Consider the following 25,976-nt stretch of genomic DNA (forward strand, 5'->3'; position numbering starts at 1 on the left):
AACAGAAAACAGGAAATACAAGTTCACAGAAAGCTAGCCACAGTGTTATGGTGATCTCACTGCATAGCCGTTTAGCCCAAGACAAGCACAGATCCTTCCTAAGCATGTCCATTACTGTCTGCCAGGTACGTACTAAAATCACCTTATGCTGGATAACCCCTTTAATAAAGGTGCTGGACACATAAAAATGTACATGGTCAGGATTAGGTACTGAGTGATATATTAAATAATTATTTTGTTGGATCTGACAGGTACGCTTTAACCTTTATAATATACTTCATAAGAAAATATTATTTCCTTTTTGTAAAAATCATGGCTTACAAAATCATGGCTTTGTCCAACTGAAGCAAAGGTATGGACAAAGTCCAATATGTAAGGGTGGGCTAGCACTCCTCTGTGCTCTCTCCCTTCTGATAGCACTCCTCTGTGCTCTCTCCTGTCTGATATCACTCCTCTGTGCTCTCTCCTGTCTGATAGAACTCTTCTGTGCTCTCACCTGTCTGATAGTATTCCTCTGTGCTCTCTCCTGTCTTATAGCACTCCTCTGTGCTCTCTCTGGTCTGATAGCACTCCTCTGTGCTCTCTCCTGTCTGATAGTACTCATCTGTGCTCTCTCCTGTCTGATAGTACTCCTCTGTGCTCTCTCCTGTCTGATAGCATTCCACTGTGCTCTCTCCTGTCTGATAGGACTCCTCTGGGATCTCTCCTGTCTGATATTACTCCGCTGTGCTCTCTCTTGTCTGATAGTACTCCTCTGTGCTCTCTCCTGTCTGATAGGACTCCTCTGTGCTCTCTCTTCTTTCTGATAGGACTCCTCTGTGCTCTCTCCTGCCCTATCAGACAGAAGAGAGCACAGAGGAGGGCAAACCCACCCTAACTTACTGGACTTTGTCCATGCCTCTGCTTCAGCTTGGACAAAACCATGATTTCTATGCAAAGGAAATAAAATGTTCTTATGAAGTATATTAGAAAGGGAAAAGGAGTACTCAGGTGGAAAACATTTTTTTTAATCAACTGGTTGCAGAAAGTTAAACAAATTGGTAAATTACTTCCATTTACACATCTTATTTCTTTCAGTACTTATCAGCTGCTGTGTGCTCCAGAGGAAGTTCTTTTCTTTTTGAATTTCTTTTCTGTCTGGCCACAGTGCTCTCAGCTGACACCTCTGTCCATGTCAGGGCCTGTCTAGAGCGGAATAGGTTTGCTATGGGGATTTGCTCCTGCTCTGGACAGTTCATGATATGGACAGAGGCGTCAGCAGAGAGAACTGTGGTCAGATAGAAAATAAATTCAAAGAGAAAATAACTTCCTCTGGAGCATACAGCAGCTGATGAGTACTGGAAGGATTAATAATTTTAAATAGATGTCATTTACAAATCTGTTTAACTCTCTGGCACCAGTTGATTAAAAACAAAATTTCCACTGTTACCCCTTTAATGTTTTGCCAAGATGTACAACATATAAAAAGTTTTTATATCTGACAGTGCCCATTTAAGTCAACTACACATGCTGTCATTGCAAAACCTTACAATCCACAATTATGTTGAAAAAAGTTACATATATAAAAGTTTTTGTACAAAATGTGCTGATTCCATTGTTGAAATAATCACTTTATTGTTCTTGTCAGTCCATTTTTGTATGCCAACTTATTTTCTTCAACCTAACCTGCCATTCAATTTTCATCAATCACCCATACTTTCTAATATTAAACCTGGAATTGAAATGATTAAAAAATACATAGAGAGAGACATACTTTGTACAGAAAATAATGATAATGTGAGCTCATGGTCCATACACTGGAACATATACAATCTAGACCAGAAAAGTAATGAACCCTCAGAAACTTTTACAATAAGAGAATGGTTCATTTTCATTGAACACTGTATGACAATATTATTTGTATCACTTTATATTTAATTCACAAATAACACTTAATAAAAATAAATCACATAATTTGATGTTGTCCGTCAGCTTTGAAAACTCCCAATCCAGTTATTTGTAAAATGTGTCCTAAGAATTGCATTCTTCGCAGTGACAGGAGAGAATATAGCGGTATGTGGCAGTGAGCCGTATACCTCCAGAGCAGCGGAGCCTTATTGCTTTCAGCTTAGAGGTTTGTGGCCGGCAGCAATGGCACATGGAACGAAAGGGCTGTTTTAATACTGTGCTGAAGGAAACAAGAGGATCCGAACGGGATGTCTGACTGCAGCGTCCTTCACACCGGGCCAGCAACACCATCTATAAATGAAAGATAAAGTGTAATGAAAAGAAATGCATTCTCTGTTAGGACTCTTAAAACACAATGATAAAGAAAAAAAAAATTTTACTGTCCCCTGATTTGTCAATCAGTCTGAAAAAAAAAACTGACTGGTTTTGCCTATAACAACCAATCACGGCTCAGCAGAGTCGAAAAACAGGCATCACTAATAGCTTATCCAGCAACTACCTGGACGGACTACAGGGAACCAACCTGACTGTCTTGTGGTGCTCTTGTATGCGTAAGTGTATGTTCAATATAGCAACAAGAAGAAAGAAAAAGTAACAAAGCACTCACATAATGGACCATTGTCCCGAGGCAGGAGAGTCGGTTTCAATCCCGGTCTGAGACTCCCCCGGTACCATCCACTGCCTCCCCGCTATGGAAGACCGGGATTGAAACCGACTTTCCTGCCTCGGGACACAGGTCCATTATGTGAGTGCTTCGTTACTTTTTGTTTCTTCTTCTTGCTACACTTCACAGCCTTTTTTGTTTTGCTGTGTTTTTGGTTTATGCACGCCAAACTTATCAAAATGGTGCACATACAAATTTTGCACAAATAAAAAATCACCTCCGAACTTTCTGTAGGATGTTATTTTTCTAAGGGAAGACAGAAAAAGTATGAATTTTGCATATTTTTTTCAAACGTTTGCACATACTTTTTTTTTGCGCCTTTTTAAAAAAGATGTAGTTATTGAATCTCATCTACTGCATAGTCAAGAATAAAGCACTGCATTTCACAGTCACTTTTGCCAAAACTGTCTATTTAGAAATTGTGCAATATTTTTGTGCAAAAACTAAGTACGTAAAAAATTTTGCATCAAATTTCAGCCAATGAAATGTCAGGAAGGCAATGATAAATCTCCCCCTTTGTCCTCAATCCCTCAAATGAGCTGCCTACTTATGGCATTACATAAGACCTCTTTTTTTTTTTCAACAGAAACTTGCCAACACTTTATGAAATTTAAAAAGGAAAGTTTAACAATAGAAGCAATGTCCTGGTTCAATACTAAAACAATATCTAAATATCAACAAATAAGCTCTTAAAGATGGTAAGTTTGTATCTTCAGATCTGGAACAATAAATATTTAGTTAGTACAAAAAAGTAAAAAAGTTAAATTTATGCTACTTGCAAACCACAAAATGACTTAAAGGGGAACTCAGGTGGAATTTTTTTTTTTTTCAAATCAACTGGTGTCAAAAAGTTAAAAAAAATTGTAAATTACCTCTATATAAAATCTTAGTCCTTCCAGTACTTAGCTGCTGTATGCTCCAGAGGAAGTGGAGTAGTTATTTTCAGTCTTACCACAGTGCTCTCTGCTAACACCTCTGTCCATGTCAGGAACTGTCCAGAGCAGCAGAGGTTTACTATGGGGATTTGTTCTTACTCTGGACAGTAACTGACACAGACAGATGTGGCAGCAGAGAGCACTGTGGTCAGATAGAAAAGCAAAACGCTACTTCTTTTATAGTCTACAGCAGCTGATAAGTACTGGAAGTATGGCGTTTTTTTAATGGAAGTAATTTACACATCTGTTTAACTTTCTAGAACCAATTGATTTGAAAAAAATAGTTTTCCACCGGAGTACCCCTTTAACACATCCAGCCGGTCAGCATATGACTCTGAAAGGATTTTTCCACAGGAGAGACAGCTGGACTTCTCATGCAAAAGACAAGGACAGTTTACTCAATAAGCAGAGTATATACAATCTAGGAGGCAGCCATGATGCTTTCTGCTTCAGCCCGACTCTACAGGAAGCTATAGCTCCTTCTGTAACTAAGGCTAAAAGGTGATTCCCGCTGTTTTGAAATTTAGAAATTTAGAGATTTCCCGTTTTTTAAGATGATTGAAATTTTAGTGCACTTTTCTGCTATGAAAAAATCTTTTACTTTCACAATATCACAAACATATTATACAAAAAAAATCTATATATAAAAAACTCTATGTGTGTATGTGTGTGTGTGTGTATGTTCCAGCATCACGTCCAAATGGCTAAAGATATTAACATGAAACTTGGCAAACATGTTACTTATATGTCAAAAACAAACATAGGATAGGTAATTTAACCCTTACTCACCCCCATTTGCCAGGGGTGGGGTTTTTGTTTAAAGTCCCACACAAGTCTATGGGTAATATATGTTACTGCCTAACTTCAAAACGGCTGGAGATATGTCGATAATACTTGGTTACATGTTACTTATATGTCCACTTAAAATATAGGATAGTTAATTTAACCCTTAACTACCCCCATTTGTGAGGGTCGGGGTTTTTGTTTAAAGTCCCATGCAAATCAATGGGAAATGTATGTTCCCACATAACTTCCGCACGGCTGGAGAAATTTCAATATCTGGTACACATATTACGGGTCGGGATATGAGGACAGGAAAGGAGGATGGGATAATAGGTCGGGATAGGAGGTCGACATAGGAGGATGGGATATGAGGTCGGGATAGGAGGTCGAGATAGGAGGACGAGATGGGAGGACGGGATAGGAGGTCGGGATAGGAGGTCGAGATAGGAGGTCGAGATAGGAGGTCGAGATAGGAGGACTGGATAGGAGGTCGAGATAGGAGGACGGGATAGGAGGACGGGATAGGAGGACGGGATAGAAGGACGGGATAGGAGGAAGGGATAGGAGGTCAGGATAGGAGGTCGGGATAGGAGGTCGGGATAGGAGGTCGGGATAGGAGGTCAGGATAGGATGTCGGGATAGGATGTCGGGATCAGAGGACTGGATATTGGGTTGGGATATGACAACAATATATGAGGACGGGATATGAAGTCAAAAGCTTTTATTTTCCTCCCCAACAAGGATTAGGAAGGAAAAACCGGGCAACGCTGGGTACTCAGCTAGTCGAACGATAAACAAAGAAGACAAAAGATGGTTTCAAAACCTGCGAAGACCATAATAAAATGTGTCTGGTTAAGACTAGGATGGGGGAATGTCTTGTTTTTTGAACCAGTTAAAATATTTCCTGCCATACTGTTAATTATCATATTAGAAATCCATCAAACACTGAAAGACATAAGGACTTGGCACCTTCTCTATTCCGTTCCTTGTCTCAATGCCAGAAACAAGCTGCTCACAGGTCTTTTTCTGGATACTTTAGATAATATCAAAACCACAACATAGAAAAAAGAAGGAAAGAGAGCACTCACTGTTCAGAAGTCTTGTATCTTTATTGTGCAGACGTTCGCTGTGCGGGATGTGGGATCATGTGGGGCTATACAGGCAGCAGGCAATATTTTTTTGTTCCCTTTTTAGGATATGTTCACACTGTGGATTCTCCGCTCACAGTACTCCTTGAGCGGAGATACCATCTGATGGACACCACCGAAAATACTTCAGCAGTAGGACCACGTGCATCGTGCCCTCACCACTGATGGTTATGCAATGCTCTCAGACTTCCGCGCAAAGAATGAATATGTTCTTTCTTTGCATTGAAAAGGGGGAATTGTTCGCCACTGAAATTCCTCAGTGTGAACGGGTCTCGCTGAAGACCCATTCACACTGATGCTAATGTTCACAGCACGTAATTCCAATTGCCGAATTCTGCAGGAAATATTCAGTGTGAACATACCCTTAGAATCTTGCAAAATGAAGGACAACAGATGGAACCCAGACATAACCCATTACAGTAAATGGGGTCTCCTGAGATCTTAAATGGAAATTGCAACTGAGGCCCTGAACTGAGTGTCTGATACAGATAATGACCTAGCCTAAGTTGCCCAGAGCAACCAATCAGAGGTAAGCTTTAAAATCTTAAAAAGCGTCCAGTACTTATCAGCTGCTGTATGCTTCACAGGAAGTTGTATAATCTGACCACCGTGCTCTCTGCTGACACCTCTGTCCATGTCAGGAACTGTCCAGAGCAAAAACAAATTCCATCCAAGCAAACTTCTCCTTCTCCGGACAGTTCCTGACATGGACAGAGGTGTCAGGAGAGAGCACTGTGGTCATACAGAAAAGAACTAAAAAACTTCCTGTGGAGCATACAGCAGCTGATAAGTATTGAGAGGATTAAGATTTTTAAATAGAAGTAATTTAAAAATCTGTTTAACTTTCTGGCACTAGTTGATTACAATATTTTTTTTTCTTTATACAGGAGTAATCCTTTAAGGCCATAATATGAACACGGTTGTATTACTCATATTATAAAGTGACCAAATACAGACTTCCATCTAATAAAACTATTCATGATTAAACTCAGTACTCAGTACTAACCATTTAGTATTTCCAAATCTATCATAGACAGTTTGTAATTCTTTAATAAAGTCTAGGACCATGGAAAAATGTATGGTATAACATTAAAGATTCTTTCTCACAAAGTGTTAAAAATAATAAGCTTGAAATACAAAGAAACATAAAATGGAAAAGCACAGGATACAAACCTAATATTGAGAAAACGAAAGAACGGGAAACCAGCCACCTGGTACCTTGAAAGGATTTTCAATGTCCTTGTTCAAACACAGCTTACAAGGCGAAATTGATAGCTAAATGGCTTTTATTGTGATAGTACCTGCTGTGTAAACTTTTATTGTAAAGCCCTCATTGCATTTATGGTAAAAAGTCTTGATATTAGCGTTGACTACCATTAAATGTGAAGCATTTTTTTCATATTTATCCATTATGATTTCTGTTTTTACATGAACCGCTTATCAATTGCAAATGTTCCAGAAAAATATAGGGCATGTCTTTAAAATAAATAATTGAATGGAAAATAGAGATTCCGTTTATTATCTCACATTAACAGTGGAAAATCTAGATAAAAAGAGCAAACAAAGAAAATAGACATTTACTGGATTTTATTGTAAATCAATGTTGTGAATAGTGGTGATAATAGGATATCTCTACCAGTACCCAAAAATTAAATACATCATGATTAATATTTTAAAACATTGAAAATATTAATTCTGTTGTACATCTACTTTTATCCCATATATACCAATGTATAATTCATCACGCTGCTGTGTGTTGCTTTATTAACATATTATTAACAACCAATGTTAGCGTTATGAATACTATTCTGAACTTTGTTTTTATTTTAGTCTCGCCATGCAGCCCTATTATTATTATTATTTTTTTATGTGGACCAGTCATTGGGTACAAGCAAGAACATTTAACTCTGAATCTGTACATACCTCTTATTAGTTTATTAACTAACACCAAGATATCAGACTTTAAACATATATGTAAATTAGGCAGTACTGCCTAGTGGCTCTCAATCGGTGAAGAGTTGAGGAGGCATCCAGGGAGAGGTTAGGGAAGCTTCTTGCAGCATCTTCTCTTCCCAAGAACTAAAGGATCAAGCCGTTAAAATCTAACCCTTCTCTTCCCCAACATGAACTCTGAAAGATGTCCTCACCCAGGCCCGTAAGTAGTCCCCTTGGCTGGGAGCCATCCTCTTCTAGTGCAGTCTGCTCCAATTGTAACCACACCCCCTCAGAGTGATTGAGAGTTTTGGCATGGCCTTCTTCACTGATCTGCTCCATGTGCTTAGGGAGCAGAGAGGTTACATGCGCTATAAATCATGCTAAAGGGGTATAATTACAACAGGAGCAAATGGGTCTAAAAAAAGATGGCTCCCCACCCAGAGGAAACCTTTCGAAGTTAATAACGTTACCATAGTTTCTGGCAGGAACATGTCATAGGCATAGTACGGAAGAAGATTTTACCATATACAACATATTGCAAAGTGTACTTCTATAGAGTTGATTGCAAAAGACACTGGAGGAATTTATCAATTAGCAATTGCACCAAATTTACCATACTTGTGCAATGCACACGATAAATTTTGTGCAAAGTTCTAAATCTCCACACATTTCTATTTGTACACCTGAGCTGCAGCTCACAGGAAACGTGTACACAGATTTTGTTCTATTGCTTTGAGGTCAGGATTCCATTGAGTTTTCTTGTCATCCAGTAAAAACGCCAGAAAAACTGTCACAGCTTTTTTCTGCGTTTTGTCAGTTTTTCTTGCTTTTTTTCTTGCGTTTTTGCTGGTGTGTGAAAACAGTCATTTTTGTACCCTGTGGCAATTTTTTTTACTGTCTTCAGGGTACCACTCCATGGGTCGGATGCAGAGCACCCGGTCCACAGAGTGTAAGGAGGTGAGGAGTGATGTATAGCATATGCAGGGTGCAGAGCATCACTACTTACCTCCGCCGGCTGTATAGTATACGGTGGTCCATAGTTTACATTTAAACTATGCAGGAGCCCAGCAAGGAAAGAGTTAAGCCACACTGCTGCTGAGCAGTTCTGGGTCTTTGTGCGCTATCCTGTATATACAGCTGTCTATAGATGACTGCATATACAGGATACAGTAGGCAGACATCAACAATTGGAGGCTCCCTGCATAGGAACACCCCAGGGGAGAGCGCCAAAAATGTACTAACCTTTTTTTGTTTGTTTTTTCTTCTCATTTAAGATACCTGAATGCGGAGGACTACGTCAGATTCGGTGGATTGGGACGATGAACAGCGTTTTTTTTTAAATGTCAATAAAAGGGTTAACGAGGGCTGTGGGGGAGTGTTTTTTTTTATTATTTTTTTTCCATGTGTTGTGTTTTTTATAATAGACTTTTCAGGCTAAGTAGTGGAAGCCGTCTTGTAGACAGAGTCAATTACTAAGCCGGGGCTTAGCGTTAGCCCCAAAATCAGTTAGCGCTAACCTCCAATTATTACCCCGATACCCACCACCACAGGGGTTCTGGGAACAGGCCCGGAGAATCAAAAATGATGCTCCTGGGCCTAGGTGGTAACAGGCTGGCGTTATTTAGGCTGGGGAGGGCCAGTATCAATGGTCCTCACCCACCCTCGTAACATCAGGCTGCTGCTGCTTGGTTGGTATCTGGCTGATATTGAAAAAATGGGGGAACTACACAGGTTTTTTTATTTATTTACAACAAAAAAAATGCATAGGGTTCCCCCTATTTTCAGTATCAGCCTGATACCAACCAAGCAGCAACAGCTTGACATTACCAGGGTGGGCAAGGACCATTGTTACTGGCCTTCCCCAGCCTAAATAACACCAACCTGTTACCGCCTAGGCCCAGGAGCGCCATTTTTGACGCTCCAGGCCTGTTGGTACCGTCTCTTCCCGACACCCCTGGGTACCGGGGTAATTATTGGAGGTTAGCGCTATAAGATAGCTTCCACTACTAAGCCTGAAAATTCAATTATAAAAAACACGAAAAATTTAAAAAACTATTATTTAAAAAAAACACTCCCCCACAGACCTTGTTAACCATTTTATAGAAATTTAAAAAACACGTCGCAGTCCACCGAATCTGACGTAGTCCTCCGCATTCACGTATCTGAAATTAGAAGAAAAGAAAAACAAGAAATATGGGTTAGTACATTTTTTGTGCTCTCCCCTGCGGAGCGTGCACATAATGCAGCGTGTTCCTAAACAGGGAGCCTCCAATTGTTGATAAACTACAACTCCCATCATGGGGGCTGTAGTTTAGCAATAGCTGGAGTCTCCCTGTTTGGGGACGCATAATGAGAACAGAGTCAGGCCTGGACTGTGTAGCTCCTATGTCATCACTAGGGGGCAGAGCAGTAAAGGTTTCAGAGGGTCTCAGGAGTGAGACCCCCTTTTTATCTGTCCCTCTACCCTTGGACTACTACTCCCATTATGTGACAGAGTCTGTCCCATGATCGGAGTAGTTGTAGTACCTCAGGGCTGAGGGATGGCACTTGCGCATCCCCCGGCTGCGGGACTTTTAGGACTACTACTTCCATCATGGGCAGACTCCATGCATGTGCCACCGGCTTGTTAATTTAGTAAATGTGGATCGCAGCGGGTCTCTGGAGAATGACCTGCTGCGATCTGCACCTCAGCCCCTAGACTATAACTCCCATCATGGACGGAGTCTGTCCATGATGGGAGTAGTATTCCTAAAAGTCCCCCAGCACTGCAGAATGACCTGCTTTGATCTGCACCTCAGCCCCTAGACTATAACTCTCATCATGGGACAGACTCTGTCCATCATGGGAGTTATAGTAGAGGGGCTGAGGGGCAGATCACAGCAGGTAATTCTCCAGAGACCCGCTGCGATCCGCATTTTTTAACTGTACAAGCCGGCGGCACATGCTGCTCCACTGCGCTCCCCGCCGGCTCCTGTATACAGCTGGCATGATTCATAATCCCTGCCGCCGGGAGACAGGAGCTCTGATTGGGGAATAGCTTTTCACCAATCAGAGCTCCCGTCTCCTGGCGGTGGGGATTATGAATTGTGACAGCGTATACAGTATTACCTGCTGGGAGCCGGCGGGCAGCACAGTGGAGCCGCATGTGCCACAAGCTTTTACAGTTAATAAATGTGGATCGCAGCGGGTCTCTGGAGAATGACCCAGTGTGATATGCCCCTCAGCCCCTGGACTATAAGTACCTTCTCTCAGTGCTGTGGTACTACAACTACTACCATCATGGGACAGACTCTGTCCCATAATGGGAGTAGTTGTAGTTTAGCAGTGTTGAGGAATGGCTCCTGCATCCCCCGGCTGTCTCGGTATAACACTTTCCTACGTGTTCTTTTTGATGGTATATTTTTGTGTTAAAAAAATGTGTTTGCACAAAAAATGCATCTAAACTAAAAACTAACATGATTAATTAGTATCCACTGTAAAATGCATTCCACAATACACAAAAAATAGAGTACTTGATAAAAAAGTTGCAATGAAAGTCACTGTGCGAATTTATGCGCAATAAAATACACAAGAAAAAGGGGTATACTCAATGATAAATCTTTCCCAATATGTATAACATATGGTGGATTGAAAATACATCACACAATATCTGGTCTGAATAAGGGTGTGGTCTCAAAGAGGTGATCTTTTAGAAAGGTTTGACTACATAAATATGTACTAATAGTGCCCATGCACCTTAGACTAAACAGCAGGTTCAGCCAACTGTCTAAAGTTTATGGCGGCTCCCAGGCTTTCCACTGGCAGATGATGTCAGTGGATAGATGGGTTCGGGTATGTAAAATTTTCCCTGCTCAACCCTATTTTGGTGAGAGAGATAACCTGGCGGCAGAGCTGCCTGGTTGTGGCTTAACCCTCTCCTCCCCATTGAAGAAACATGAACAATCAGCAGTCATATACATCAGGAGCGATAACTGTCAAGACAACAACAGTTTTTGAAAAAATGTGTGGGCACATTAAGGATTAAAGGGGTACTCTGGTGGGAAAAACATTTTTTGGTCTCTTTAAGTCAACTGGTGACAAAAAAAAATCTTAACCAGTACTTATAAGCTGCTGTATACTACTGAGGAAATTCTTTTCTTTTTGGATTTCTTTTCTGTCTGTCCACAGTGCTCTCTGCTGACACCTCTGTCCATGTCAGGAACTGTCCAGAGGAGGAGAAAATCCCCATAGAAAATGTCTCCTGCTCTGTACAGCTCCTGACACAGACAAAGGTGTCAGCAGAGAGCACTGTGGACAGACAGAAAATAAATTAAAAAAGAAAATAACTTCCTCTGTAGTATAGAGCTGCTAATAAGTACTGAAAGGAATAAGATTTTTTAATAGTAGTAATTTACAAATATGTTTAACTTTCTGGCACCAGTTCTTTAAAAAAAAAAAAATTCCCACCAGAGTACCACTTTAACCCCTTAAGGACCAGGCCATTTTACACCTTAGGACCAGAGTGTTTTTTGCACATCTGACCACTGTCACTTTAAACATTAATAACTCTGGAATGCTTTTAGTTATCATAATGATTCCGAGATTGTTTTTTCGTGACATATTCTACTTTAACATGGTGGTAAAATTTTATGATAACTTGCATTCTTTCATGGTGAAAAATCCCAAAATTTTATGAAAAAAATGAAAATTTTGCATTTTTCTAACTTTTAAGCTCTCTGCTTGTAAGAAAAATGGATATTCAAAATAAAAAAAATTTTTGGATCACATATACAATATGTCTACGTTATGTTTGCATCATAAAATTGATGAGTTTTTACTTTTGGAAGACACCAGAGGGCTTCAAAGTTCAGCAGCATTTTTCAAATTATTCACAAAATTTTTAAACTCACTTTTTTTCTGTGACCAGTTCAGTTTTGAAGTGGATTTGAAGGGTCTTCATATTAGAAATACCCCATAAATTACCCCATTATAAAAACTACACCCCCCAAAGTATTCAAAATTACATTCAGTAAGTGTTTTAACCCTTTAGGTGTTTCACAGGAATAGCAGGAAAGTGAAGGAGAAAAGTCAGAATCCTCATTTTTTACACTTGCATGTTCTTGTAGACCCAATTTTTGAATTTTTGCAAGGGGTAAAAGGAGAAAATCTTTACTGGTATTTGTAGCCAATTTCTCTCGAGTAAGCAAATACCTCATATGTCTATGTAAATTGTTCAGCAGGTGCAGTAGAGGGCTCAGAATGGAAGGAGCGACAAGGGGATTTTGGAGAGAACATTTTTCTGAAATTATTTTTGGGGGGCATGTTACCTTTAGGAAGCCCCTAGAGTGCCAGAACAGCTAAAGGAAAAAACACATGGCATACCATTTTGGAAACTAGACCCCTTAGGGAATGTAACAAGGAATTAAGTGAGCCTTAATACCCCACAGGTGTTTCATGACTTTTGCAAATGTAAAAAAAAAATGTTTACATAAAATGCTTGTTTTCCCAAAAATTTTACATTTTTAAAAAGGGTAATAGCAGAAATTGCCCCCCAAAATTTGAAGCCCAATTTCTCTCGATTCAGAAAACACCCCATGTGGGGGTGAAAAGTGCTCTGCTGGCGCACTACAGGTCTCAGAAGAGGAGTAGTCACATTTGGCTTTTTGGAAGCAAATTTTGCTCTGGGGGCATGCCGAATTTAGGAAGCCCCTATGGTGCCAGAACAGCAAAAAAAAACACATGGCATACCATTTTGGAAACTAGACCCCTTAGGGAACGTAACAAGGGGTAAAGTGAACCTTAATACCCCACAGGGGTTTCACCACTTTGGCATATGTAAAAAAGAATATTTTTTTTTCACTAAAATGTGTTTCCCCCCAAATTTCACATTTTTGCAAGGGTTAATAGCAAAAAAAGACCCCCCAAAATTTGTAACCCCATCTCTTCTGAGTATGGAGGTACCCCATAAGTGGACGTCAAGTGCACTGCAGGGGCACCACAATGCTCAGAAGAGAAGGAGTCACATTTGCATTTAGGAAGCCCCTATGGTGCCAGGACAGCAAAATAACCCCCACATGGCATACCATTTTGGAAACTAGACCCCTTGAGGAACGTAACAAGTGGTATAGTGAGCATTTACCCCCACTGGTGTCTGTCAGACCTTTGGAACAGTGGGCTGTACAAAATTTTTAATTTGCACAGCCCACTGTTCCAAATATCTGTCAGACACCAGTGGGGTGTAAATTCTCATTGCACCCCTCATTACATTCCGTGAGGGGTGCAGTTTCCGAAATGGGGGTCACATGTGTTTTTTTTTTTTTTTTTTTTTTGCGGTTGTCAAAACCGCTGTAACAATCAGCCACCCCTGTGCAAATCACCTCAAATGTACATGGTGCACTCTCCCTTCTGGGCCCTGTGCGCCCCCAGAGCACTTTGCGTTCACATATGGGGTATCTCCGTACTCAGGAGAAATTGCATTACAAATTTTGGGGGTCTTTTTTCCCTTTTACCTCTTGCCAAAATGAAAAGCATAGGGCAACACCATCATGTTAGTGGAAAAAAATAATTTTTTTACACTAACATGCTGGTGTAGACCCCAACTTCACCTTTTCATAAGGGGTGAAAGGAGAAAAAGCTCCCCAAAATTTGTAAGGCAATTTCTCCTGAGTACGGCGATACCTTTTATGTGGCCCTAAACTGTTGTCTTGAAATACGACAGGGCTCCAAGGTGAGAGCGCCATGTGCATTTGAGGACTGAATTAGGGATTTGCATAGGGGTGGACATAAGGGTAATCTACGCCAGTGATTCCCAAACAGGGTGCCTCCAGCTGTTGCAAAACTCCCAGCATGCTTGGACAGCAAACGGCTGTCCGGCAATACTGGGAGTTGTTGTTTTGCAATAGCTGGAGGCTCCATTTTGGAAACAGTGGCGTACCAGACGTTTTTTATTTTTATTGGGGAGGGGGGGGGGCTGTGTAGGGGTATGTGTATATGTAGTGTTTTTTTACATTTTATTTTGTGGTAGTGTAGTGTAGTGTAGTGTTTTTAGGGTACAGTCACACGGGCGGGGGATTACAGCGAGTTTCCCGCTGCGAGTTTGAGTTGCCGCGCAAAATTTGCTGCATCGCAAACCTGCAGCCTGATACTAACTGTAAGCCCCCTGTCCATGTGAATGTACCCTGGGGGATCTCCAGCTGTTGCAAAACTACAACTCCCAGCATGCACGGTCTATCAGTGCATGCTGATAGTTATAGTTTTGCAACAGCTGGAGGCACACGGGTTGGGAAACACTGAGTTAGGAAACAGACAATGTTTCTCAACCAGTGTGCCTCCAGTTGTTGCAAAACCACAACTCCCAGCATGCCCAGACAGCTGAAGGGCATATTGGGAGTAGTGGTTATGCAACAGCTGGAGGAGAACAGTTTGGGGACCACTGTGTAGTGGTGTCCAAGCTGTAGCCCTCCAGATGTTGCAAAACTACAACTCCCAGTATGCCAAAACTGTCCAGGAATGCTGGGAATTGTAGTTCTGCAACATCTGAAGGACCAGATGTTACAGAACTACAACTCCCAGCATGCCTGGACAGTAAGGGCATGCTGAGGATGTGTAGTTTTGCAACATCTGGAAGGGCACAGTGGTCTCCAAACTGTGGACCTCCAGATGTTGCAAAACTGCAACTCCCAGCATGCCCAGATGCCAAGGGCTGTCTGGGCATGCTGGGAGTTGTAGTATACAGGGTCCCATTACAGCAATGCATGTCGCTTTACGGCGACATGCATTGCTGTAAAGTGCCCGACCGCGGCTGAAGAGGAACTCACCTGTCACCGCCGCCGCCTTCATCGCCGGGATCCGGGCCTTCAGGGTTGAGGTAAGTACCGGGGCCGGGCCCCAGCACTCCCCCGTCCCCCGCGGCTTCCTCCGGTCTTCCTCCCATTCTCTCCGGACTTGCAGGGGCTGGGCAGGGCGGGAGGAAGTAACTGCTCCCCCACCCCTGCGATTGGTCGGTTAGCTAACCGACGGATCACAGGGGATAGGAGGAGGTGGCAGGCTTGCCACCTCGCTCCTATACTCCAGCATGGTCCTGGCTGTCTATGACAATCGGGATCATGCAAAATTATCGGGCGGTCGGGTCCCAGAGACCCGATCAGCCCGGTATCGCCGCAAATCGCTGGCGATATGGCCCCCCTCGGCGTTTGCCCTGGATCCCTGCTTATGGATTTCAGCAGGGATCCGCTTCCGATCTCTGCCCGGCGCGTGGCAGAGACCGGAGAAACACCAGGACATTCTGGTCTTTAAAGCCCAGGGTGCGGGGACGTTCCAGAACGTCCTTGGTCCTAAAGTGGTTAAGTTCTAAAGAATTTAGTTAGAAAATTGACAGTAAGTAATGTTATACAAATTTTAATATAAGCAACAGTATTATAAGTGCATACAAAATGGTCTATGTGGTTTCTCTCTCCCTCAATTTTCTATGGTTCTACTGAATATTACAAAGCTTTGGTGCTTTATTTCCTCTGTGTATAATATTCTACAGTCCATTATTAGAAAACAAGGCAGCTGTCACGATGCCGGCTGGCAGGAGGTGGATCCTCTGTGCCAGAGAGGGATTGGCGTGGACCGTGCTAGTGGACCGGTTCTAAGTCACTACTGGTGTTCACCAGAGCCCGCCGCAAAGCGGGATGGTCTTGCTGCGGCGGTAGTGACCAGGTCGTATCCACTAGCAACGGCTCAACCTCTCTGACTGCTGAAGATAGGCGCGGTACAAGGGAGTAGACAGAAGCAAGGTCGGACGTAGCAGAAGGTCGGGGCAGGCAGCAAGAATCGTAGTCAATAAGGCAATAGCAGGAGGTCAAGTACACAGTATGGACAAACACAGTAACGCTTTCACTAGGCTCGAAGGCAACAATATCCGGCAGGGGAGTGCAGGGGCAGAGATCAGATATAGTCTGGGAGCAGGTGGAAGCCAATTAAGCTAATTGGGCCAGGCACCAATCATTGGTGCACTGGCCCTTTAAGTCTCAGGGAGCTGGCGCGCGCGCGCCCTAGAGAGCGGAGCCGCGCGCGCCAGCACATGACAGCGGGGGACCGGGACGGGTAAGTGACCTGGGATGCGATTCGCGAGCGGGCGCGTCCCGCTGTGCGAATCGCATCCCCGACGGCCAAGACAGTGCAGCGCTCCCGGTCAGCGGGACCGACCGGGGCGCTGCGGAGAGAGAGACGCCGTAAGCGCTTCGGGGAGGAGCGGGGACCCGGAGCGCTAGGCGTAACAGTACCCCCCCCCCCCTTAGGTCTCCCCTTCTCTTTGTCCGGTAACTGCCTCCCCTGGGATGAGGACACCGGGAAAGAATGGAGGGTTTCCTCAACGGCAGGCAGTACAGCAGGAGTGGGAATGGGGAGGGAGGGCAGAGGGCGAGGCCTGGCACGGGGCAGTGTGACACCAGGACGGGGGCCATGAGGAGGCACCGAGGCTTGCCTGACTGGACTGGGAGGGGGGGAGAGGCACTTCTTATGGCAGGCAGAGTCCATAAAGACCTTAGGGAGACCGGTTACAGGGGGAACCACAGGGTCACGGCAGGGAGTACTGGGAACCGGTTTAAGGCAGTCCTTGAAACAAGAGGTACCCCAGCTCTTGATCTCCCCTGTGGACCAATCCAGGGTAGGAGAATGGTGTTGAAGCCAGGGTAGTCCAAGGAGAATTTCGGAAGTGCAATTGGAGAGGACCAAAAACTCAATTTTTTCGTGATGAGGTCCGATGCACATTAGGAGGGGCTCCGTGCGGTAACGCACAGTGCAATCCAACCTGACTCCGTTGACCGCGGAAATGTAGAGTGGCTTGACGAGACGGGTCACCGGGATGCGGAATTTATTCACCAAGGAATCCCGAATAAAATTCCCAGAGGCACCAGAGTCCAAGCAGGCCACGGCTGAGAGGGAGGAGTTGGCTGAAGGAGAAATCCGCACGGGCACCGTGAGACGTGGAGAAGCCGACTTTGAATCAAGAGACGCCACACCCACGAGAGCTGGGTGCGAGCGTGCGTTTCCCAGACGTGGAGGACGGATAGGGCAATCCACCAAGAAATGTTCGGTACTGGCACAGTACAGACAAAGATTTTCTTCCCTACGGCGATTCCTCTCCTCCTGGGTCAGGCGAGACCGATCCACTTGCATGGCCTCCTCGGCGGGAGGCCTAGGCGTAGATTGCAACGGAGACTGTGGGAGAGGTGCCCAGAGATCTAAGTCTTTTTCCTGGCGGAGCTCTTGATGTCTCTCAGAAAAACGCATGTCAATGCGAGTGGCTAGATGAATGAGTTCATGCAGGTTAGCAGGAATTTCTCGTGCGGCCAGAACATCTTTAATGTTGCTGGATAGGCCTTTTTTAAAGGTCGCGCAGAGGGCCTCATTATTCCAGGATAGTTCAGAAGCAAGAGTACGGAATTGTATGGCGTACTCGCCAACGGAAGAATTACCCTGGACCAGGTTCAGCAGGGCAGTCTCAGCAGAAGAGGCTCGGGCAGGTTCCTCAAAGACACTTCGAATTTCCGAGAAGAAGGAGTGTACAGAGGCAGTGACGGGTTCATCGCGGTCCCAGAGCGGTGTGGCCCATGACAGAGCTTTCCCAGACAGAAGACTGACTACGAAAGCCACCTTAGACCTTTCAGTAGGAAACTGGTCCGACATCATCTCCAAGTGCAGGGAACATTGTGAAAGAAAGCCACGGCAAAACTTAGAGTCCCCATCAAATTTGTCCGGCAGGGACAAGCGGAGGCGAGGAGTGGCCACTCGCTGCGGAAGAGGTGCAGGAGCTGGCGGAGGAGAAGGTTGTTGCTGCTGTAGCTGTGACTGAAATTGCAGTAGCTGAGACTGAAGCTGCTGTAGCTGCGACTGAAGTTGTTGAGTCATGGTGGTCAAGTACGACAGCTGGTGCTCTTGTTGGGCGATCTGTCGAGCTTGCTGGGCGACCAGCGTAGTGAGGTCGGCGACAACTGGCAGAGGAACTTCAGCGGGATCCATGGCCGGATCTACTGTCACGATGCCGACTGGCAGGAGGTGAATCCTCTGTGCCAGAGAGGGATTGGCGTGGACCGTGCTAGTGGACCGGTTCTAAGTCACTACTGGTGTTCACCAGAGCCCGCCGCAAAGCGGAATGGTCTTGCTGCGGCGGTAGTGACCAGGTCGTATCCACTAGCAACGGCTCAACCTCTCTGACTGCTGAAGATAGGCGCGGTACAAGGGAGTAGACAGAAGCAAGGTCGGATGTAGCAGAAGGTCGGGGCAGGCAGCAAGAATCATAGTCAATAAGGCAATAGCAGGAGGTCAAGTACACAGTATGGACAAACACAGTAACGCTTTCACTAGGCTCTAAGGCAACAAGATCCGGCAGGGGAGTGCAGGGGCAGAGATCAGATATAGTCTGGGAGCAGGTGGAAGCCAATTAAGCTAATTGGGCCAGGCACCAATCATTGGTGCACTGGCCCTTTAAGTCTCAGGGAGCTGGCGCGCGCGCGCCCTAGAGAGCGGAGCCGCGCGCGCCAGCACATGACAGCGGGGGACCGGGACGGGTAAGTGACCTGGGATGCGATTCGCGAGCGGGCGCGTCCCGCTGTGCGAATCGCATCCCCGACGGCCAAGACAGTGCAGCGCTCCCGGTCAGCGGGACCGACCGGGGCGCTGCGGAGAGAGAGACGCCGTAAGCGCTTCGGGGAGGAGCGGGGACCCGGAGCGCTAGGCGTAACAGCAGCTTTGTTCTAAAAACAGCACCACATCTGTCTATGATTTGTGTTTTGGCTTTCCAGTTGAGTTGTAATGCACCTAAAACTTGTGGACAGGTATAGCACTGTTTATGGAAGAATTGAATAGCCACACTTTTTCTAATCCTGGACAGCCTCTATTGGTATAGGGCAAATGAATTTGTGGATATTACTCCAATTGCCTTAGATTTCATGGCATTAAAAAATAGAATGTTACCTGTGAAATCATTTGATGTAGAGCTGTATAGCTCTGACAGATGCCATATTCCACAAGGTATATTTTATCCAGCTAAAATGCCACTAAAATGCCTACAAAGACAAAATGGAAATGGGAAGACACTTTTTTGGCCTTCATTGGGTGGTGGGTGTTTATGGATATGTTTGCTGTATGTGTAGGAAATGTACATCCCTATGGATATGTTTGCTGTATGTGTAGGAAATGTACATCCCTATGGATATGTTTGCTTTATGTGTAGTGAAATGTACATCCCTATGGATATGTTTTCTGTATGTGTAGGGAAATGTACATCCCTATGGATATGTTTGCTGTATGTGTAGGAAATGTACATCCCTATGGATATGTTTGCTGTATGTGTAGGGAAATGTACATCCCCATGGATATGTTTTCTGTATGTGTAGGGAAATGTACATCCCTATAGATATGTTTGCTGTATGTGTAGGAAATGTACATCCCTATGGATATGTTTGCTCTATGTGTAGGAAATGTACATCCCTATGGATATGTTTTCTGTATGTGTAGGGAAATGTACATCCCTATGGATATGTTTGCTGTATGTGTAGGGAAATGTGCATCCACATGGATATGTTTTCTGTATGTGTAGGAAATGTACATCCTATGGATATGTTTGCTCTATGTGTAGTGAAATGTACATCCCTATGGATATGTTTTCTGTATGTGTAGGGAAATGTACATCCCTATAGATATGTTTGCTGTATGTGTAGGAAATGTACATCCCTATGGATATGTTTGCTGTATGTGTAGGAAATGTACATCCCCATGGATATGTTTTCTGTATGTGTAGGGAAATGTACATCCCTATGGATATGTTTGCTGTATGTGTAGGAAATGTACATCCCTATGGATATGTTTGCTGTATGTGTAGGAAATGTACATCCCTATGGATATGTTTGCTCTATGTGTAGTGAAATGTACATCCCTATGGATATGTTTTCTGTATGTGTAGGGAAATGTACATCCCTATAGATATGTTTGCTGTATGTGTAGGAAATGTACATCCCTATGGATATGTTTGCTATATGTGTAGTGAAATGTACATCCCTATGGATATGTTTTCTGTATGTGTAGGGAAATGTACATCCCTATGGATATGTTTGCTGTATGTGTAGGAAATGTACATCCCTATGGATATGTTTGCTCTATGTGTAGTGAAATGTACATCCCTATGGATATGTTTTCTGTATGTGTAGGGAAATGTACATCCCTATAGATATGTTTGCTGTATGTGTAGGAAATGTACATCCCTATGGATATGTTTGCTCTATGTGTAGTGAAATGTACATCCCTATGGATATGTTTTCTGTATGTGTAGGGAAATGTACATCCCTATGGATATGTTTTCTGTATGTGTAGGAAATGTACATCCCTATGGATATGTTTTCTGTATGTGTAGGAAATGTACATCCCTATGGATATGTTTGCTGTATGTGCAGGGAAATGTACATCCTTATGGATATGTTTTCTGCATGTGTAGGAAAATGTACATCCCTATGGATATGTTTGCTCTATGTGTAGTGAAATGTACATCCCTATGGATATGTTTTCTGTATGTGTAGGGAAATGTACATCCCTATGGATATGTTTTCTGTATGTGTAGGAAATGTACATCCCTATGGATATGTTTGCTGTATCTGTAGGGAAATGTACATCCCTATGGATATGACTGCTGTCTGTGTAGGAAAATGTAAATCTGTATGGATATATTTGCTGTATGTGTAGGGAAATGTACATCCTTATGGATATATTTTCTGTATGTGTAGGAAATGTACATCCTTATGGATATGTTTGCTGTATGTGTAGGGAAATATACATCCTTACGGATATGTTTGTTGTATGTGTAGGGAAATGTACATCCCTGTGTGGTATGTTTGCTGTATGTGTAGGGAAATGTACATCCGTACTAGATTTGTAAACTCTAAACAATAATGTAGATTTGGTATTGGTCAGTTAAAAAATTGGAGCGCTTTAAAAGGAAAATATGGGCTGAACTATTACATCCAAAAAGGTGGAGATATATGTTTTTTCAAAATGCAAAAATGTATAATATGTGTGGAAGCTCACTGCACAGTACAATCCCACAAGCATCAGCTGGAGTTTACTTTTCTCTTATTGTGTATGTGAGATCAGAGTAATACCTCTCATCACGTCTTTCCCTTAGTATTACCCATTTCTTAAACCACATTGATGCTTCTAGGAAACACTACATTATAATTGCTTGAATGCAACAATTTAGACAAACTAAGCCTTTGATCTGGTACAATGAGCAGCAGTATAAATCCAAGTAATATGGGGGATTTTGTAGGATGTGAAATTACATTTTTTACATGAGTTTTGTTTCTGAAATGTTTCATGTTTTACTGGAAGTGTTCAGGATGTTTATGACAAAACCAATTAACCATCAATGCGAGGTTAGAGTTTTCATTAAAGAAAATGCTGGATTAAATTAGAAGACCTAGCATGGAGAATACACTGCGGGGCGGAATGTTTTTATCCTACAACTCAGGGGATGTAATTAGGAAACTTGCACCTCTTCTTTATGTAACAATTTTTGTTTCTTGAATTATTTCATTGTTTTCCCACTAATTGAGTTATTTCTCTAGACGTGATGGAGACAACGAGGGGATTATTTGTTGCAGGCTCTGTTGGTTTGCACAATTTCTTTCATATTGTGTTATGCCTTAAAGGAGTATTCCGGGAAGTTTCATGATGTCTCTCTGGGACTAAAACAGAAAAACAATAAACTTTTGAATATTTTTTTATGCTATTTGTTTTCAATAGTGCATGATGGTGGGAATCCATCATTCACTATGGAAGACATGTTATTATGCATCATTAGATGTGGAAAATGTAGGACGCTGGCTAGGGCGAAACAGAGAGGATTTGTTAAGGTTAAGTTATCTCCGGTCCAAAAAGACTTAAAGGGACACTCTGGTGGAAAACTATTTTAAATCAACTGGTGCCAGAAAATTTAACAGATTTGTGAATTACTTCTATTAAAAAAATGTAATCCTTCCAGTACTTATCAGCTGCTGTATACTTCAGAGAAAGTTTTTTTCTTTTCTGTCTGTCCACTGTGTTCTCTGCTGACATCTCTGTCTGTGTCAGGAACTGTCCAGAGCAGGATAGGTTTGCTATTGTGATTTGCTTCTAGTCTGGACATGGACAGAGGTGTCAACAGAGAGCACTGTGGACAGACTAAAAAGAAATTCAAAAAGAAAAGAACTTCCTCTGTAGTATACAGCAGCTGATAAGTACTGGAAGGATTAATACTTTTTAATAGAAGTCATTTACAAATATGTATCGCTTTCTGGCACCAGTTGATTAAAAAAAATGTTTTCCAGTGGAATATTCCTTTAATGGAAAATAAAGAACAAACAAGAAGGTTTGTGAATTTGTCCAATGCAGAAGTAACTTTTGGAGTCAATGGGAGTTATGCAAATTGTGTAGCTTTCCCCCTTCAGCTACTTTTAGCTTACCTGTAGTAGACTATGTTATTTCCATAGATGGGATCCTGTAAAAAAATAATAACAATCTATTGAAGGAATTGTCCCACCTCGTCATATGTCTTTTTCTGGCTACCACCAGAGGTGGTGGCCAGAAATAGCCAAATGACGAGGTTGGACAATCCCTTTAATAGATTTCTTTCACAGGATTCCATTTATGGAAATAACATAGTCTACTATCGTTTTCTTTACTTCTTTAATATTACTATTTTTTGTGGCATACTGGTCAGATTATACTATTTGCCGACACCTGACTACTGGACACCAATGAAGACGTGTCACAATCAATATCAGAAGTTTTCTTAAAGAACCTGCTAAACAAAAAGGAAAATTTCTGTGTGAACCCAACCTAACACATTGCTTGGCAGTCTGTGCCAAATCTAAGTGATGCTGTATGTTCTTAAGACATTTCAGATGACAATTTATTCATTAATGCCCCAAATGTTTCCCTGTGTTCTCTTGTCAACATTGCTATCAAATTCTTGGTACTGAATTTTGCCAAGAGAATCCACAACATCTGTATTCAGTTATGTATTAACTTCAATTTTATCAATTTGTGGTGTGTCATGCAGTATTTACATTTTAAATATATATTGAAATGCATGCATTTGGTGTACAGATGTTGAATGTGAATGTCATTGTAACTAGCTAAGCGTATCTGTTTTGAGCAGATTTTAATACTATAGGAATCCAATTTTGAATCTCAGTCACTGTGTCTAAAAGCTTATATTTAAAGGGTTACTCCACTGGAAAACTTTTTTTTTTTCAACTGGTGCCAAAAAGTTAAACAGATTTGTAAATTACTTCTATTTAAAAATCTTAACCCTTCCAGTACATATCAGCTGCTGTATGCTCCAGAGGAAGTTATTTTCTTTTTGAATTTCCTTCCTGTCTTGTAAACACTCACGGCAGAAAGCAGGACTCACATGGTGGTAGTAGATCCGCTGGACCTGTGTGGCAGATGACGTGGGCCGTGCCATGGAGCGGAGTCTAAGGTGCAGCTGGTTTTCACCAGAGCCCGCAGCAAAGCAGGGTGGTTTTGCTGCGGCAGGCGGCACCCAGGTCGCTACCCCTGGTACGACTCGACCACACAGGCAGCTGAGGTGATGCGAGGTATAGGAGGGGTAAGGAAAGATGTGGTCTGGATAGCAGGAGGTCTGGGCTGGTGGCACAGGAGTGTAGTCAGGAATGTAGCAGAAGGTCAATAGGCTGGCGACAAGGAGCAAGGTCAGGTCACGGAATACAAGGGTATGGAACATGACAAGGCAACACAGAAAACGCTTTCACTAGGCACTAGGGCAACAAAGATCCGGCAGGGAGTGAAGGGAGGTGCATAAACTTATAAGTGGGGTGCAGGTGGAAACAATAATTAGGGCAGTATGCCCTAAATATTGTTTCCACCTGCACACCACTTACCCTGCCAGTATGGCCCTTTAAATCTAAGAGCTCCATCAATAACCCTTTTGCCAAATTCATTAAAAAAAGAGAAGAAGGCAGTGTGGAGAGCGGAGGTAAGTGACGGGCTGGGACTCGCATGCAAGCGTGTCCCACAGAGGAGGAGAGGGAAGGACATGACATGTCTGACCACAGTGCTCTCTGCTGACACCTCTGTCAATTTTAAGAACTGTCCAGAGTAGAAAATCCCCATAGCAAACCTATCCTGCTCTGGACAGTTCCTGACATGGACAGAGGTGTCAGCAGAGAGCACTGTGGTCAGGCAAAAAGGAAATTCAAAAACAAAAGAACTGCATGTGGAGCATAAAGCAGCTGATTAGTACTAGAAGGATTAAGAATTTAAAATAGAAGTCATTTATAAATCTGTTTAACTTTCTGGCACAAGTTGATTTAAAAAAAAAATGTTTTCCAGGGGAGTACTGCTTTAAGCCCAGATTTATCCAACTTTGTAAACGACAAATGTGAGTAATTTTGCCTATAACAACCAATCACTCAATTTTTTCCCTCACACAGCTTGCTAAATCTGGGCCTTAGTTTTATACCTTGAGGACCGGGCAATTTTTCATTTTTGCACTTTAGTTTTTTCCTTCTCCCCTTCTAAAAATCATAACACTTTCAATTTTCCACCTACAGACCCATATGAGGGCATGTTTTTTGCACCATCAAATTTACTTTTGTAATACCATCAATCATTTCACCACAAAATCTACGGCAAAACAAGAAAAAAAATATTTGGGAGGCCAAATAAAAAATAAAAAATAAACATTTTATAACTTTTGGAGGCTTACGATTCTACGCAGTGCACTTGATGTTTATTCTACCAACTTATATTGGTTTGATTTTGTTTTACTTGTTTTAAAAAATTACTTTTTGTACCAAACTTTGAATGTTTAAAATTGTCTTCTTCTGACCCCTATAACTTCTTTTATTTTTCTGTATACAGGGATATATGAGGGCTCATTTTCTTGAGATGCTCAAAAGTTACCTGCAACTATTCCCTACAGCATTACCAGCATTCAGAATTTTAGCATTAATGCTGGGGTTATGGGCAGGTGATTGGCAATACAGGTTTGTTACTTTTGTGTTTTTTTGGGCGGGGGGGGGGGGGGGGGAATTAAAGGGGTACTCCAGTGGGGGGGGAATATTTTTAAGTCAACTGGTGCCAGAAAGTTAAACAGATTTGTATAATACTAAAGTTTAAAATTCTAATCCTTCCAGTACTTATCATCTGCTGTATACTACAGAGGAAGTTGTGAAGTTCACCGCTGTGCTCTCTGTCCCTATCAGGAACTATCCAGAGCAAGAGAAGTTTGCTATGGGGATTTGTTTTACTCTGTACAGTTCCTGACAGGGACAGAAAGAACTGTCGTCAGACTAGAAAGAACCGCACAACTCCCTTTGGAGCATACAGCAGCTGATAAGTACTGGAAGGATTAAGATTTTTAAATAGAAGTAATTTACAATTTTGTTTAGCTTTCTGGCACCAGTTGATTTGAAAACATTTGTTTTCCACCAGAGTACCCCTTTAACAAAGAGTTTTATTATTGTTTTGTCAGTAAACAGATTACAGAGGTTTACTTATGGTAGATTTAGACATAGTGGTCAAGTTGCAGTTTATTACCTC

At 42.6% G+C, this 25,976-nt stretch overlaps 1 protein-coding gene across 4 annotated transcripts in view; it reads right to left on the reverse strand.

The window, feature by feature from the left end:
- Positions 1–1,604: 1,604 nt before the first annotated feature.
- Positions 1,605–25,976, reverse strand: part of NDP (norrin cystine knot growth factor NDP) — a 146,303-nt gene continuing 121,931 nt past the window's right edge. For all 4 annotated transcript variants that reach the window (XM_056560719.1, XM_056560718.1, XM_056560720.1 and 1 more), the window contains one exon: positions 1,605–2,238. In XM_056560719.1, coding sequence (XP_056416694.1) covers positions 2,011–2,238 — 228 coding nt within the window. In that variant the 3' untranslated portion in view covers positions 1,605–2,010. The remainder of the gene's footprint in view (positions 2,239–25,976) is intronic.

This window comes from Hyla sarda, chromosome 2, assembly GCF_029499605.1.
Source record: "Hyla sarda isolate aHylSar1 chromosome 2, aHylSar1.hap1, whole genome shotgun sequence".
NCBI classification, from domain to species: Eukaryota; Metazoa; Chordata; class Amphibia; order Anura; family Hylidae; genus Hyla; species Hyla sarda.